Source organism: Cololabis saira, chromosome 24 (assembly GCF_033807715.1).
Source record: "Cololabis saira isolate AMF1-May2022 chromosome 24, fColSai1.1, whole genome shotgun sequence".
In the NCBI taxonomy this organism is placed as follows: domain Eukaryota; kingdom Metazoa; phylum Chordata; class Actinopteri; order Beloniformes; family Belonidae; genus Cololabis; species Cololabis saira.
The window spans coordinates 3,732,982-3,750,217 of NC_084610.1; the positions used below are offsets into that span (position 1 = coordinate 3,732,982).

General features: G+C 41.7%; 1 protein-coding gene across 1 annotated transcript; it reads right to left on the bottom strand.

Moving 5' to 3' along the window:
* Window positions 1–942: 942 nt before the first annotated feature.
* Window positions 943–15,932, bottom strand: LOC133425161 (NACHT, LRR and PYD domains-containing protein 4C-like). The gene is made up of 10 exons (XM_061715842.1): window positions 15,684–15,932; window positions 15,496–15,600; window positions 15,256–15,369; window positions 13,350–13,428; window positions 11,631–11,838; window positions 4,388–6,224; window positions 3,944–4,111; window positions 2,095–2,268; window positions 1,700–1,746; window positions 943–1,550 (listed from the first exon to the last, which is right to left on the bottom strand). The coding sequence occupies exons 1-10, from the start codon at window positions 15,770–15,772 to the stop codon at window positions 1,024–1,026; spliced, it is 3,348 nt and encodes a 1,115-aa protein (XP_061571826.1). The 5' UTR covers window positions 15,773–15,932; the 3' UTR covers window positions 943–1,023.
* Window positions 15,933–17,236: the final 1,304 nt, after the last annotated feature.

The window sequence follows — 17,236 nt, forward strand, 5'->3', positions numbered from 1 at the left end:
AGCTCACAGACTCCCGTCTCGTTATCATAGTTTATAACGTGCAGAAACTGATACTGAATTTAATATACTCTGCAAAAGAATAAGTAACAAATAATAAGTAGGGAATATGAATAAATGTGAATATTTGCATAAATGAAATATGCAAATATCCTGTATTGCTGGTCTGGATGCAGTCTCTCACTTCCTGAATGAAATCCGGTTGGAGGGAACGCTGGAGTCTGCAATATGTTCCTGCTGTGCTGTCACATCTTGACGTTCAGAGTTCAGAGTTCTTCATAGTCCCAACTTGTCTTCATCAGTGTTCCAAGTTTTCCCACTCCACACGCCAAAGATCTCATATATTTCGGCACAACTCAGAAGTATTTATATACACGTTCTCCTTCTTTTCACTGCCTAACTTCCTCAATGATGTCAGGCTGTCTGGATTATAGAATTACATGGGTTTTTGAAAAAAAATAAACGTGAAAAATGTATATCTATATTTTTTTATAAATATGATAGATAGATAATCAACAAATGTCCCTCTTAAGAAAGTGATAATTAGAAGCAAAATTATAAAGTAGCAGAGCATCCAAACTAAATACAAGTTTCAAAAAAAGATTGAAGTTATTGTAAAGGTTTACAAGAAATATGTACAGACTGGACTTTTACTTCAATGAGTTATGAAACTGAAGCCAAAGTCTCTGAAGAATCGGGCCGGAGCCCAAATCCCGAATCTCCCTCTTCATGAAGTCTCATCAGAATCAGAGAGCCATCTCTCAGCTCATCCCCAGCTCTCGATTCACCAGTCGCTCTACATTCCCAGCCTCAACTATGGTCACAAGCTGGGAGGAGTCACGGGGGAGGCATTGTCTCTCGGCTAAACGCCTTGGGATACCCAAGCCCAGATAAGCAGTCGAGGATGGATGGATGGATGGATGGTAAAGGCTTTTACATGTTGTTTTTTTTAACATCAGCTCACACAAACACTCTTCATTTCTCTGGTACGGGCCCGGTTTGGCTCCTGAGCCAAATACATTTGCACTAAACTGAACACAGAGCCACTGAAGAATCAGGCCAGAGCCTAAATCCAGGATAAAGAGGTTCAGTGAAGTTGGTGTTGAAGGTGTGGAGGTGCATCATAGTGTCAGAGGAGACACTGTAGAAGGACAGAGTGCGAGCAGGATAGTTCACATGTACTGCTACTCTGTTAGAGACTGAGGAGGAAGATGCGACTTCTCTGTCATTGTGAATGACAGAATACCGACCATCATCAAAACACTCCAGACTCCAGGACTGTTTGTTCCTCCCAAAGACACAATCTTTCTCGTCTCCTCTCTTTCCGATTCCTCTGTAACTCACCGCTATCGCAACTCTGCCTTGCCACTCAACCTCCCAGTAGCAGCAACCAGTTAGAGGATCTCTGCACAGCAGCTGAGGCCACTCATCAAATCTGTCTGGATGATCAGGATATGACTGAACCTCCTTCAAGCAGGTCATATTCCTGTTGTCTTCAGACAGTTTGATGTTTTTATTTACTGTGTTTGTGTCGATCGTGAGTTCACAGGAATCTGTTGGAGAAGAAGAAGAGAAACACAGCTGCATTTGTTATTGATGTGTCATCTGTTCATTTGGACTGATGAATGAGTGGTGAAGCAGTTTGAAAGTGAATCATTGTGTGCTGCCTTTTTTTGTCCTGAATTAAATGAGAAGGACTTACACTTGCTTGGACCCGGTTTCAACCATCGCTCTCCAGCAGGCTCCACCCTGAAAGGAGGAGGAGGGTCAGTCCAGCACAGTCTCTCTCAGTATACAATCATGGACACTACATGGCTCTCATACATGAATTGTTCTATTCTGAAAAAGGAAGACATGGTCAGATCTGCATCAATGCAGCGTCTCTAAAGTCCTGTCCTTTGGTTGCTACATTCCAGCACAGTTTGAACTAGTTCATCCACTTGATTTCATCTTGTGGAGGAGTTCAGATGAAGCTGTTATTGTGGCCTGATTGGGCTGCAACTCACGCTGCTGCATCTCTGGTACCTACACAAGATGACCTGCTTAAACTTGGTTCGCTCCTCCTTCTCTGTGGGATGCAAGCGGATGTGTCCAAACCTGAGAGATTGCAGTTTCCATTCTGGATCTTTCACTCCATCACTGAGGATCCTCGCAGCTGACTCTCCTGGATTATTGTAGCTCAGATCCAGTTTTCTCATATAGGAGGGATTGCAGCTCAGAGCAGATACCAGAGAATCACAGCCTTCCATTGTGATTAGACATCCTGAAAGGCTGCAGAAATGCAACAGTTAGAAAACTGCTGTGGGTCGAAAGCCAGGATTCATGTTCACTTGACGATGGCACTAAAGAGTCAGAAGAGCACCAACAACACTGTACTGCACCCTGACTGCATGAAACGAACATCATCACAATGTACATTGTGGAGTCAAAACCACTCTCGGTTGGGTGCTTGTTCACCATCTATTAGATTGTTAGCATTATAAATATTTGTGAGGGAGTGAGAATAGAAGTGATTTTGAGTGTCAAGTGTATATGTTTTTTTTTTTTTATAAATATTTCATGACCAGTAGGCTTCATTGAAAGTATCTCAAGTTTATTTCATGTAAGTTGGTCAGATGTTTAGAAAAAAAATATTACAAGCAAGACACTAAGGGCCCGATTTACTAAGATCCTAAATAAAGAGTACTAAATTGCGTGTGCACTGAAAAAGTTTGCGCGTGCTGTTGTGTGTTTTGCGGGTGATCGACTAAGATTGCGTGCGCAATTGATAACAGGTTCAAACAGCAGTATTTAAATGAGGTGTTGCGCGTCTTACGGTTTGCGGCGCAAACTTTGCGCCATGGAGTCTGGATGGAAATAAGGATATAGTCGCAAGCGCAAAATGAAATTTGACGAGTTGGAGTTAGAGATATTAGTGGAAGAGGCAAATTGTTGTGCCGTATTCAGCACCCCTGCCGTGAAAAGCACCCCCTCGTATATTCAATGATAAGTAGACCAAGAAAAAAAACAACACACTGACACTTCAATATATTTATATATACACACTCATACAAACACATACTTAGGAGTTTATATTATATATATTTACAAATATTATGGAAGACAACACAGTAAGCAGGCTATTGATTAATTACATCAATAACCATTTACCCGATTTTCGTTATCTGTGACTGTGATTGTGGGAAAGTATGACTATTGTGGAATCCATGAGTGCATTTAAACATGAATCATTAACACAAAACTGGACGCTCAGCAGAACGTGACACGGAATGAGAATATAATTTTTGTCAGACGAGGGGGTGCTTTTCACGGCAGGGGTGCTGAATACGACACAACACCGGGGTATGAAGACTGCAGAACATATAGGCGCACAATAAGAAACACTTTTTTCTCCATGAAAACACGTGATTTATTTATTATCACAAATAAAAAAATGAATGTGCCTCCTGTGGCAACCTTTTGCTGAATAATACTCGATTTAACATTCAAATAAAATATTTCTCCTTTTGCATGTGGAGATTAGCACCTTCCGTTCGAACGTATTAAATACAGACGCAATCGCAATCCCTGCAATTACTTTCAGGCTTGGTAAATCTCATTGCGCGTGGTAAATGGACCAATTTGCATCTTCCCCTCCCAGTATTTAGGATTTCTGCCGGGTATGCCCCATATTGATTATTCATCAGGGCAAAAGTACTAACTGAATTGCGTGTGCTATTTTGCGCATTTGAGAGACGCAGTCCTCTTTGCACGCTGTTAGTAGATCAGCTGGCACTTTGGTTTGTGGGTGCTGTCAAGTTTGCACATGTTTTTACACACGCAAACCTTTAGTAAAACAGGCCCTAAGTGTTCATAAGTGCTTCAGAGAACCCCACTTTTAAAAAGAATCTCTCTGATGTGAATGATAATTTATGCTTAACAGTTGACCAGGTTGATGAATGCTGACCTGAGAGTTTCCAGTTTGCACTGTGGACTCCGTAGTCCAGCCGAGAGTCTCTTCACTCCCGAGTCCTTCAGGTCGTTGTTACTCAGGTCCAGTTTACGCAGACTGGATGAGCTGAGAACTTCAGACAGAACTTCACAGCTTCTCTCTGACAGATGACAGCCGTTTAGCCTGAATTTCATATCAAAGGTGGAGAATTAAATTATTTACTTATTGCGTAAGTAGTTTTAAACATATTAGTGGCACTAGTTTTGTAAAATAACTTAAATATTCAGTCATAAATTGTTGGTACACTACAATTTTCCTCAAAGAGGTTGCCGGATTACTCTTGAATTGACTCTTGCCTGTCAATGACACTGAAATTAGTTGAACATTTAGTGTAACTAATTTTTCCATTATTAAAAAAGTAGTCTAGTATTGCCGAACAAGTTGGTTTTTAATACTTACAGAGCTTTCTTCGAAGCTTTGACCACTGGCAGCAGCCTCAGTAGAGCCTCCTCTGTAGCCGAGTATTTCTTCAGGTCAAACACCTCCAGGTCTTTTTTTGATGACAGTAAGATGAAGACCAGAGCTGACCACTGAGCAGGAGACAGTTTGTCTGTGCAGAGACTGTCTGAACTCAGGTACTGTTGGATCTCCTCGACAAGAGAATGATCATTTAGTTCATCCAGACAGTGGAACAGATTGATGCACTTTTCTGGGCTTGGATTCTCTTCGATCTTCTTCTTGATGTACTGGGCTGCTTCAGGATTGATCTCTGAACTCCTTCCTGTCTTAGTCAGCAGACCTTGTAGGAGACTCTGATTGGTTTCAAGAGAAAGACCAAGAAGGAAGCGAAGGAACACGTCCAGATGTCCATTTGGACTCTGCAAGGCCTTGTCCACAGCACTCTGGTAAAAAGTTCTCTCCTCAGCTCCATCTCTTTTTCTTTCAGACTTATTACGGGTGTCCAGCTGTTGTTCCTTTAAGAGGTTGACACCAGAGTTGATGAAGGTCAGATGGACATGAAGAGCAGCCAGAAACTCCTGAAAACTCAGATGAATGAAGCAGAACACCTTGTCCTGGTACAATCCTTTCTCCTCTCTCCTCCTCCTTTCTCCTTTCTCCTCCTCCTTAAAGATCTGTGTGAACACTCCCGAGTACACTGAGGCTTCTCCGATATTGATGTCACACTCTCTCAGGTCTGATTCATAGAAGATCAGGTTTCCTTTCTGCAGCTCCTCAAAGGCCAGTTTTCCCAGAGACTCAATCATCTTTCTGCTCTCTGGACTCCAGTGTGGATCCGTCTCAGTTCCTCCATCATACTTGACCTTCTTCAGTTTGGCCTGAACCACCAGGAAGTGGATGTACATCTCAGTCAGGGTCTTGGGGAGCTCTCTTGACTTTCTGGTTTTCAACAGTTTCTCCAGAACTGTAGCAGTGATCCAGCAGAAGACGGGTATGTGGCACATGATGTGGAGACTTCGTGATGTTTCGATGTGAGAGAAGATCCTGTTGACCTCCTCTTCATCTCTGAATCTCTTCCAGAAGTACTCTTCTTTCTGTGTGTCATTAAATCCCCTGACTTCTGTCACCATGTCAACACAGTCAGGGGGGATTAGACTGGCAGCTGCAGGTCTTGTGAGGATCCAGATTTGAGCAGAGGGAAGCAGTTTCCCCCTGATGAGGTTTGTCAGCAGAACATCTACAGAGGTGGATTCTGTAACGTCAGTCAGGACCTCATTGTTGTGGAAGTCCAGAGGAAGTCGACACTCATCCAGACAGTCGAAGATGAAGACGACCCGGAACTTCTCAAACCTGCAGATTCCTGCTTCTTTGGTTTCAGGGAATAAGCGATGAATAAGTTCCACCAAGCTGAACTTTGTCTCTTTCAGCACGTTGAGCTCTCTGAAGGTGAATGGAAATGTGAACTGGATGTCTTGGTTGGTTTTGCCTTCAGCCCAGTCCAGAATGAACTTCTGCGTTAGGACAGTTTTTCCAATACCGGCCACCCCCTTCGTCATCACTGTTTTGATTGATTCAACTCTTCCAGGTAGCAGTTTGAATATGTCTTCGGGTCTGATTTTTGTTTCCTTCATGTCTTGTTTCCAAGATGCAGCTTCAATCTGTAGGACTTCATGTTCTTGATTGACTTCAGCTGTCCCTTCCTCTGTGATGTAGATCTCTGTGTAGATGTCATTCAGAAGGGTTGGATTTCCTGCTTTTGCTATCCCTTCAAATACACACTTGCATGTCTTCTTCTGCCTCCACTTGAGCAGTCGTTGACAGACAGCAGCAGCATCCTCTGAACAAACACACAAAGAACATCAGGGCATGCTTTATTATATTGAACCTAATATGCACCTTTTTGAGCTTCATATCGATGTTATACTCATGAACATACTCGTACAGCTCCTCATTATTGTGTACAGGGGTGGACAAATGTTTTGGTTCATTCAGTTATTGAAAGAAAAACTCACAATGGTTTCTAAATAAAGTAATAATAAATTACAATTTACTGAAAAGTAACTGATCAAAATCAGATATTGCCTTTGAGCTTTGGTTTGACAGAACATTATATATAGAACAATCACTGCAATCAAGTGATGTCAGTAACACCTAACAGCTTCAGTCATCTCACGCTTGAATGGTTTCTTCTCCAGACTTCATGTTTCAGCTCTTTCTCTACAGATGTTCATAGGATTTAGATCAGGACTCCTCAGGATATTCCAGTGTTTTGTTCTTCCATCTCATTAGTTGCATGTGTTTTGGGTGATTATCGTGGTAGAGGACCCACGAACACTGAAACCAAGCTTTGTGACACTTTCTGACACAACCGTCTCCAGAACGTCTTGATAGTCTTGAGATGTCATCGTACCTTCAAACAATCAAGACTTCCTGTACCAGATTCACTTGTAAAAAGCTCCGGATTTGTCTCATCTGTCCAAAGAACATTCTCCAAAGCTTTGTGGCTTGGCTTTATTTCTTTAATGATTTGCTTTCAATAGCGGTGTCCTCTGAATATGCTCGTCTAGAAATGTTCTCTCTGATCTCTTTTGCTTTCTCTGGTCCAAGTTCAGTGTGGTGAACACCATGATACAAAACAGCAGTGACTGACTTTAATGTTCAAGAAGCTAGTGATGCTAATTACAGGTCAGACTGGTCCAATTGTTTTCAATCAACAAAGTAATTTGTTTAGGCCAGTTTCATCTGCTTTTTTTTTTAATTTAATTATTCTTTAGAAGCACAATTAAATAGCAATATCTGATTTCATTTGTCAGTTTTAACCAAGTTATTAGGGCCCGAGCACTGACAGCGCGAAGGCCAGTGTTGTGCTAGTTACTGAAAAATAGTAACTAGTTACCGTTACTAGTTACTTCATTAAAAAAGTAACTCAGTTAGTAACTCAGTTACTTAGACCAAAAAGTAATGTGTTACTATGAAAAGTAACTATTGAGTTACTTTAAATGAAAACATTATTTTAAATGCTCCAATTAATGCCCCTCTAGCCTTCATTTCAGCAGGTACTGTATGGATTTGCATTGTGCATCATGTTCTGCATTCTAAATAGTCTCCCCCCTCTTCACTTCCTGTATCAATAACGTTGGTTGCTTAGCAACAAGCTGAGAACGGCCAATGAGCTTCAGCAGAAGCTCAGGAACGGGACTCTTTGATGAATCGGTCATTACAGTTCTCAAATATAACCAATGGTGGCATGTCGGTTTATAAGAATCTTTTTGCCCAGAAGAAAAAAGAGCGACAAAACGACCTATAACTATTTTCTTCTCTCGAAAAAACACACCTGCACTGTGGGCTTTAGGAGAAAAAGACGCTACAGAGTCGGGATGCAGCAGCGCAGTCAGAAGAGCAGTGGAATACGTGCGAGGCGGTGCTGATCTCTGCAATTTGAAGCCTTTTTAATTGTAAAAAGAATTTCACTTACCACAGGTTCTTTTTGGAATGTAACCGCTGCGAAAAAGGAGGGATTACTGTAATGACAATATTTCCACGTTGCGAAACTCGCCGTCTCTCGGCTCTCCATGACCGCGGTGAAGTTAGTTTTATGTTTGATATTTGACAGACATTCGCTCTGGGGGCGGCATTTCTGTCGAATATCCAACGTAAAACTAACTTCACCACGGTCTCGCCATGACCGTCATGTTTTTGAAAGCACACACACATCCACACTACATTTCCTCCGGTATCCGCGTGTGGGGAAAAAAGCTTCACTGTAGCCAGAAATAACGGAGTAACGCACCCTTGGTAACGGTAACTGCGTTACTGAATTTAAAAAGTAATGCGTTAGAGTATTAGTTACCGCAAAACTAACGGCGTTACTGTAACGCGTTACTAAATAACGCGTTAGTCCCAACACTGGCGAAGGCCCTATTGTATCTGTAGGAATTTTTTTTCTTGTTTTTCTGTTTTTTTTTATTTTCCTTCTGCCGACGAAATGGGGCCTTCTTGCCCCCCTAAACGTGCCCCAAAAGTCACCAAATTTTGCACACAAGCCAGGCCTGGCGAAAAATTATATATTATAATAAAATAATATAATTATAATTATATAAAATATATTTAATGGTTTGCATTAATGGGCGTGGCCTAATGGCTCAACAGCGTCCCCTAGAAAACTTTGTGCCTCAAGCCCCACAATACGGTTTGACGTACATGCACGGAAATCAGTACACACCTGTATCATGTCGCAACTTAAAGAAAAGTCTCTTGGCACCATGGCCGAAACTGAACAGGAAGTCAGACATTTTGAATTAATCGTGTAATTTTGGCGCAATTTATGCCATTTCTTCGGCCGTTAATACGGCCCGAACCATAACGTGCACCCAGGTGAGTTATACATCAAAATGTTCGTCTCCATCCTGCGACGATGCACATTACTTTTCTCAGTCAAAAGCATTACCGTGGCGACGCTAGACGCCAAAAAGCGCGCCCACCCTTCATCTGATTCGTCCATATTTGATAGTTCCTACTTTCTGCCATAACCTTTGAATGGTTTGACATGGAGAGTCGTGGATGGTGTCATTTCTGATATGCTTATGATGATAAGTTGAGTTTTATGTGAACAGCAAAGGCACTTTTTATGGTATTATTGACCTAGGAATGTGGGGGGAACCCGGGGGGGAGCGGTGGCATTTTGAATTAATCGTGTAATTTTAGCGCAATTTATGCCATTTCTTCGGCCGTTAATGCGGCCCGAACCGTAACGTGCACCCAGGTGTGTTATACATCAAAATGTGAGTCTCGATCCTGCGACGACGCAAATTACTTTTCTCAGTCAAAAGCGTTACCGTGGCGACGATACGACGATAGATGCCAAAAAGCGCGCCCCCCCTTCATCTGATTGGTCCATATTTGATAGTTCCTACTTTCTGCCATTACTTTTGAATGGTTTGATATAAACAGTGTTGGGTGTAACGCGTTACACATTCGCCAGTAACGCAGTAATGTAACGCGTTACAGTTGTAATTTGGGTAATCCCGTTATAGTTACTCTAAGACAAGAAAAAATATGTTACTTTAGTTACTTTAAGCTTTTCAGCTACATGTAGAAAGGGAGAACAGAAAAGAAAATCAAACTTGCCTTTCATGCGTCTTCACGCGTTGCGCTGCAACACTTGTCTGACTTGAGGCTGATTTATGGTTCCGCGTTAAATCGACGCAGTGCCTACGGCGTAGGGTACGCGGCGACACACACCGTACGGTGCGCGTCGCCGCTTACCCTACGCCGTAAGGTCTGCGTTGGTGTAACGCAGAACCATAAATCAGCCTTTAACGTGATCTTACGGGATTTGACGGGACTTCTGGTGCTGATCTGGGCACTGCAGTAATAAAGTTCCAACTACAGGACTGTCTCAGAAAATTAGAATATTGTGATAAAGTTCTTTATTTTCTGTTATGCAATTTAAAAAAAAAAAAAAAAAAACTAAAATGTCATACATTCTGGATTCATTACAAATCAACTGAAATATTGCAAGCCTTTTATTATTTTAATATTGCTGATTTTGGCTTACAGTTTAAGATTAAGATTCCCAGAATATTCAAATTTTTTGAGATAAGATATTTGAGTTTTCTTAAAATATAAGCCATGATCAGCAATATTAAAATAATAAAAGGCTTGCAATATTTCAGTTGATTTGTAATGAATCCAGAATGTATGACATTTTTGTTTTTGTAATTGCATTACAGAAAATCACAATATTCTAATCTCTGAGACAGTCCTGTAAATGTTGTTCATTGGCAATCGAGTTATGGTGCAGCTCAGGTGATAATGCGGAGTAATCCAAAAGTAATGTAACTAGTAGTGTAACTAGTTACTTTCAGCAACAAGTAAGTAAGTAGTGTAAGGGATTACTTTTTTAAAAAGTAACTAGTAATATGTAATGGATTACTTTTTTTGAGTAACTACCCCAACACTGGATATAAAGAGTCATGGGTGGTGTCATCTGATTCGGTATTGAGTACTTGACCTTCATTGGCATGAATTAGCCCTGCCCCTTCTTCTGATTGGTCAATATGTGATAGTCCCTATTTTCTACTATAACTTTTGAATGGTTTGACATAAAGTCGTGGGTGGTGTCATCGGACTCGGTTTTGACTCCTTCACCTTAATTGGTGCAAATTAGCCCCGCCCCTTCTTCTGATTGGTCGATATGTTATAGTTCCGATTTTCTGCAATAACTTTTGAATGGTTTGACATAAAGACTCGTGGGTGGGTTCATCGCACTCAGTTTTGAGTCCTTGAACATAATTACTGCAAATTAGCCCCGCCCCTTCATCTGATTGGTCGATATTTGATAGTTCCTACTGTCTGCCATAACGTTTGAATGGTTTGGTATAGAAAGTCGTGGCTGGTGTCATCTGCTAAGTGTCCAGGCCTGAAGAATCTACATGCAAGTCATACAAGCGCTTTCACTGCAGCACGCCTGAATGTGCACAAGGGTGCGAGGGCCCGTTCATCGCTGCTTGCAGCTTTAATTTGGAAGAAAGTTGACAAATGTGTCCACCAACGTGTGTGTATGTGCATACTGATATCCAGGAACTAAAATAAACTCTCACGTCCCATTACGCTGTTTCAAGTCCTACATGAAACTATGCGTTGTCTTGAGTGTACGTTCTGTGTCTTGGATCTAAAGATTCTTCCACGTTTTGTAGTTTAGCGTTTGAGTAAAGTTTTTACTACTGCCCCTTCTGCTAAACGGGAGAGCAAAGGAAAGGTGGTTGGAAGTGGGAGGTGAACCTATTCAGGACCGTGTCCAGAACTGTTATTGGTCTTCCTCTAAAATGCAGAGAAGTAGGGAAGAGAGTCCTCGATGTCCAGCAAGGCAAACGGCCGACACAAGTGCATGGAAGTAGGCAGTTCATCTCAAACATGTCTTCTTGGTACGAGCTTTGCTCCTCGATTATTATGATCAGAATTATACTGTGTAGGGAAAGAGACTTCCCTTAAACTGGTGCCGGTTCAGCAAACATGTACAGAAATAAAATGAATGCTGCCACTAAGAAACGGTAGATGGAAACAAGCCCTCACACAGGAAAATGACAGAAAAACACAGGGAAGTTAAGAGTCCTGTTTGTGTCACCGCTGCAAACCATGTCCTGCAAGAAAACAACTCTGTTGTTGTTAGCTACAAAAATGTCAACATTCATGGAGAAGCCAGATTTGGTCAACTTTTTGAAGTTCAGACGGATGCTCTTACTGCTCCACAGACAGTCGGCCAGGTCTTTCCGTTTCATTTTTCTCAAGAAGTCGACTGAGATCGTCACAACTGCTTCTCTGGCAACCTTCTCCTCTTTGTCTTCACCTTCCTCTTGCCTCTCTAAGCATTGTGGATCATCTGCACTCAGACTGTTCTTCATCTTCTTTAGCTCCTTCTTCACAAATGTAAAAATCTTCTCCTCCAGCATCTGAAACAAAATACCGCATGAATGACAAACTGAAATCACCGAACATCAGATCTATGTTGGACAGACGGACAGTCTGCTGGTCTATAAAAGGCAGCACAGAAATTTTTTTTTTTTCTCATGTTTGTCGCACTTAAAAATGTTTCAGATCATCAAACAAATTTAAATATTAGACGTACACAAAATGCAGTTTTTAAATTAAGGTTTTTATTATTAAGGGGAAAGGAAAATCCAAACCTACATGGCCCAGTGTGAAAAAGTGATTGCCCCCTAAACCTAATAACTGGTTGGGCCCCTTAGCAGCAACAACTGCAATCAAGCGATGGCAATGAGTCTTTTACAGCGCTGTGGAGGAATTCTGGCCCACTCATCTTGGCAGAATTGTTGTAATTCAGCCACATTGGAGGGTTTTTTGAGCATGAACCGCCTTTTTAAGGTCATGCCACAGCATCTCAGTCGGATTCAGGTCGGGACTTTGACTAGGCCACTCCAAAGTCTTCATTCTTGTTTTTCTTAAGCCATTTAGAGGTGGACTTGCTGGTGTTTTGGATCATTGTCCTCCTGCAGAACCCAAGTGCTTCAGCCTGAGGTCACCAACAGATGGCTGGACATTCTCCTTCAGGATGTTTTGGTAGACAGCAGAATTCATGGTTCCATTTACCACAGCAAGTCTTCCAGGTCCTGAAGCAGCAGAACAGCCCCAGACCATCACACCACCACCTCCATGTTTTACTGTTGCTATGATGTTCCTTTTCTGAAATGCTTTGTTACTTTTACGCCAGATGTAATGGGACATACACCTTCCAAAAAGTTAAACTTTTGTCTCGTCAGTCCACAGAGTATTTTCCCAAAAGTCTTGGGGATCATCGAGATCAAGTTTTCTGGCAAAACTGAAACGAGTCTTCATGTTCTTTTTGCTGGAGTCATGAACACTGACCTTAACTGAGGCAGGTGAGGCCTGCAGGTCTCTGGATGTTGTTCTGGCTCTTTTCTGACTCTTGGATGAGCCGTCGCTGCTCTTGGGGTCATTTTGGTCGGTTCCTCCTGGGAAGGTTCACCACTGTTCCATGTTTTCTCCATTTGTGGATAACGGCTCTCACTGTGTTTCGCTGGAGTCCCAAAGCTTTAGAAATTGCTTTGGAACCTTTTCCAGACTGATAGATCTCATTTACTTTGTTTCTCATTTGTTCCTGAATGTCTTTGGATCGCAGCATGATGTCTAGCTTTTGAGGATCTTTTGGTCTACTTCACTTTTTCAGGCAGGTCCTATTTTAGTGATGTCTTGATTGAGAACCAGTGTGGCAGTAATCAGGCCTGGGTGTGGCTAGAGAAATTCAACTCAGCTTTCCAAAGATGTGATAAACCACAGTTACTTTATGTTTTAACAGGGGGGGCAATCACTTTTTCACACTGGGCCATGTAGGTTTGGATTTTTTTTCCCCCGTTAATATATATATAATATATATATATATATATATATATATATATAAAGCCATTGGTGTACAAGTACAGACCATAAATGTGGAGTCCAGATCTGTTTGCTGCTGCTGGACAGACTGACGAATGGGAGGCTCTGAGCTCTGCTGCTTAACTCTGTGGAGGAATCATGAAGAATTAGCTCACATCGTACCTGCACACACAACCATGAACTAAAGGTAGAAGTGATCTTTAGATGTAAACAGGGATTAAGATGAAGCGTAAAGATTTTGGTCCTGCTGATCCCACTGAGACTGTTCATGACACCTCCAGAGAGCTGCGCTAATTTGTACTGATGCTGATTTGTACTGATGCTGATTTGTCATCAGCGTCAGTCCTCTGGAAGGAAAGACTTAGAGGTGATTCAAACGGTGGAAGGAAGCTAATGTGAGGAAGTAAAGTCCTGTGTAGAGGGAGCTCATGTCAAAAGCAGGGGATCAAGAACCACAGGGGTCGTGCACTAAATGTAAAGAAGCAGAAAATGTGAATGTTTTCACAAATGAAGGCTGATCAACTCCAAGACAACAATGACACACTGGGAGCACAAAGATATACAAAACATGTTTAAAAGGAACCCTGGTTATTAAGACTTGTAGTCCCTAATTAGCCACAATTGTTCTCTTATACTAAAATATGTTGTTAGAAACACATAAAATAATCTAATTGCTTTAAAAATCTACAATGTTTATCACATATTTTGACCTGCGGGAGGCGCCATGTTTTACTTGCGCAATGCATTCTGGGGGCGATGACGTACAACGGTGGCTCTGGGAAGATAAGCCGCGTTGGTTTAACTGGGACAGGTATCTAAAACATAGATGAGCAGCATCTCCCGGCCGTGGAGGCTGACGAGGGAGCCCATAAGACGTCTTGGTTCAGGCAAACTGGATCAAAGTTCTGTGATGCTCGGGAGATCTGCAAAAATGATCAATGTCGTGCGCATCTTACCAGTGCATTAGGCTCCTGCGTAGACGGCGTAGGCTCCTGCGTAGACGGCGTAGGCTCCTGCGTAGACGGCGTAGGCCCCTGCGTAGACGGCGTAGGCTACGCCGTCTACGCAGGAGCCTACGTAGCCGTAGTCGGCGTAGCCGTGGCTCTATGAGCCTGCAGCGCTCCGCCATCCGCTCTCCGCTCTCGCCGGGATGGAGATGCCGGTGGGCAGGAGGCACGTTTGGGTGGGCATAGCCCACCCCTGCCCCCCCTAAAACCGGCCTCGGTGCTGGTTTACCATTTGATGACAGACCAGAGGCTGAGGGGACTGGCCCGGGATTTTGACGAAACGGGAGGCGCAGACTTCGCGTCAAATAGGCAAGAACATCTTTATTTAATTTAATGACGCCAGATCTGGCTGGGGTTTTTATTGTAGCATCGGCTATCTGCTAGTTGAAACGTGTGGTCGGTTAGTCTATCTGAGTTTTATGGTGTTTTTATAGTTCATACTTTATGGTGCGGCACTTTTTTTGTTTTTTTACTTTTTTGTAGGTGCGCCGTCACCTTAATGTTTAGCTGTGTTTTGATCTGTGTTTCTGGTGCGCCGTCACCTGTTTAGCTGTGTTTTCATCTGTTTCTGGGTGTCAAAACAGTGTACGGGGGTTAGCAGGAGCCACCGTCTGACGTCACTACCCAGAATGTAAACAACAATGGCGACCTACATGTTAAATTATATTTTCAAATTTTATAAAAACGAAGACATCAACAAGGTTTTTTATATCACATTGTTATAATTGATACCAACATTTATCTTTTAAGACCTACATGTCTTAATAGCCAGGGTTCCTTTTAAGGGCCACAGAGGAGCAGGAGGGGTGCACTGGAATCACATCTGCCAATATTTTCATCATCCATTCAACACCGTCATAATTATTTTCATCAAATATTTGCAGATTTCAATTTCACCTTCAAATATTAGGATTTGCTGCTTTTCTTGTCTCGGGTATAATTTACCTCTTTGCAGCAGGAGGCCGGTCTTCAAATGTATTCATAATGTCTTTCGACCTGTCGCTCTTGAAGGACCAACAGCTGGGTTCAGGTTCAGGAGAATCTCTCTTCTGATGGACCCTGACAGAGAGAGAGAGGAAGAAAAGATTTGGGGGTGCCTGTGATGGAAGTAGCTGTGTTCATGTCAGACTCATGTTTGAGTACAGTTTGGATCCGAGTCTCTGGCAGGTTTTAGATATAACTCACCTCTTTGCAGCAGAACGCCGGCCTTCAAATGTATTCATAATGTCTTTCGATCTGTCGCTCTTGAAGGAAACAAAGCTGGGATCATGTTCTGGTTCCGGTTTGGTCCTGTGGAAGATGATAGTTGGTAATGTAAGAAGAGAGCTGTGATGTACAGAAGAGATATGGACAGTAAGAAATAATCTTCTCACTTCTGAGCTTGGCTGTGGCTCTCGTCTTTCTCACACGGAGGTGTTTGTGAGGGAGGGACTCCCTCCTCTCCGTCCTCATGACCATCCATGCTGCTAAATTCACCTGCAATTCAGGTCACACATGTTTTTCTTTTCTTTTTTTGGAGGAAGCACATCAAAGATCTACTGATTAGATCTTCTGTTTTATATTCCCATCAGCTGATGTTCTTCTATCAGACCACTAGATGGAGACCTGGAGCCGTAGGATGTCTAAAATAAAAGAACAAACGCCAAACAGGAACAGGCGTCAACTGCTTTGTACAAATGAAACATTTGTTGCAGCAGTCCTGGAGCCGTATGATGTCTAAAATAAACTAAATCAAAGGCCCTTTCCCAATACCTATCAGTAGTTCATGAGTTGATCCACACACACATTACATTAAATGTATATTGGTTATAAGTAATTTATAAGAGCTAGCTGTATAATTGTAATTTTAAATGTAAATGTAGACTGGATAACTGGTATTTTGTAAGTTTTATGTTTTTATACTTTAGTTTTTATACATACTAAATGTATTGTACAAGTGAAAAGTTTAGATAGGATGTCATATGAATGATTGCTAACAATTTCATAATTTTTTTAAAAGAATGTCCATATATACCGCTGCACAAATTACGGTAATGTTTCATCAGATATTTATGCTTGTTCCCAAGTAACAGCATACCGTGATTGTATTTACACATATACAGCGTAAAAAAAGTTAAAATATTTCAACACTTAAATGCACATTTTCCTTTGCTTTGGATCCGCAGACGCGGGCCTTTTTCTGCCGTTTTGGGCTATACCGAGGTGTGGATCAAAGGAGCCACGTCCCCTTGATCCACACTTCGGAACCATTGCTCTTGAGAAATGGGACTCGTACCGATCATCGGGAATGCACAAATGAGGTGCATGAGGGTGGAAGTGCGAGTATTGGGACAGGAACAAAGAGCCAAACGGGAAGAGGTCTCTCTCCCACTCTATCTCTCTCACTCTCACTGTATGTGTGTAGATATGTTGATAGAGAGATTTATAGTAATGTTTATGTATATAATTGGAGGTAAATATGAACCAGTGTATATATAGCATATCTACTCTTATATAGTTATTCAAGCATATTGTTATACCATTGCTGTATATTGTTCTCTATTATATTGTAGTATTATAGTAAAATAATGATAATGGAATACTATTAATTATAATTACTTCTATTATTACATACATACATAGTAGCACAACTTAATGCTGGGCGTTTGTTTTGTTTTCTTTTGTTTGGGTTGATTTGCTTTGATTTTGATTATATTTATATATAATTGAGTATTATATCACTGTATTGAACAGTTATTAAAGTAGGTATGGGTGCTAAGCTTATTGAAACTCGTCTTATTATATGCAAGAATCTTATATCTAAGAATGTAAGATTCAGGGGTAGGACTCGATAAGTGGTTACTTCATTCCTACTCCGTTTCGAGCATGTTGGTGGATCCGTGAGGTCTGCCCAAGTGCTGTAGACAGACAGACAGATATATATATA

What these genes read in the sequence shown, in the direction of transcription:
- LOC133425161 (XM_061715842.1), bottom strand. Translation starts at nt 15,772, where the DNA reads ATGGATGGTCATGAGGACGGAGAGGAGGGAGTCCCTCCCTCACAAACA. An exon ending in CGGCGTTCTGCTGCAAAGAG is followed by an intron (nt 15,370 to 15,495) that starts GTGAGTTATATC and finishes TCTCTCTGTCAG; the next exon opens with GGTCCATCAGAAGAGAGATT. An exon ending in TGCAAACTGGAAACTCTCAG is followed by an intron (nt 2,269 to 3,943) that starts GTCAGCATTCAT and finishes GCATTTCTGCAG; the next exon opens with CCTTTCAGGATGTCTAATCA.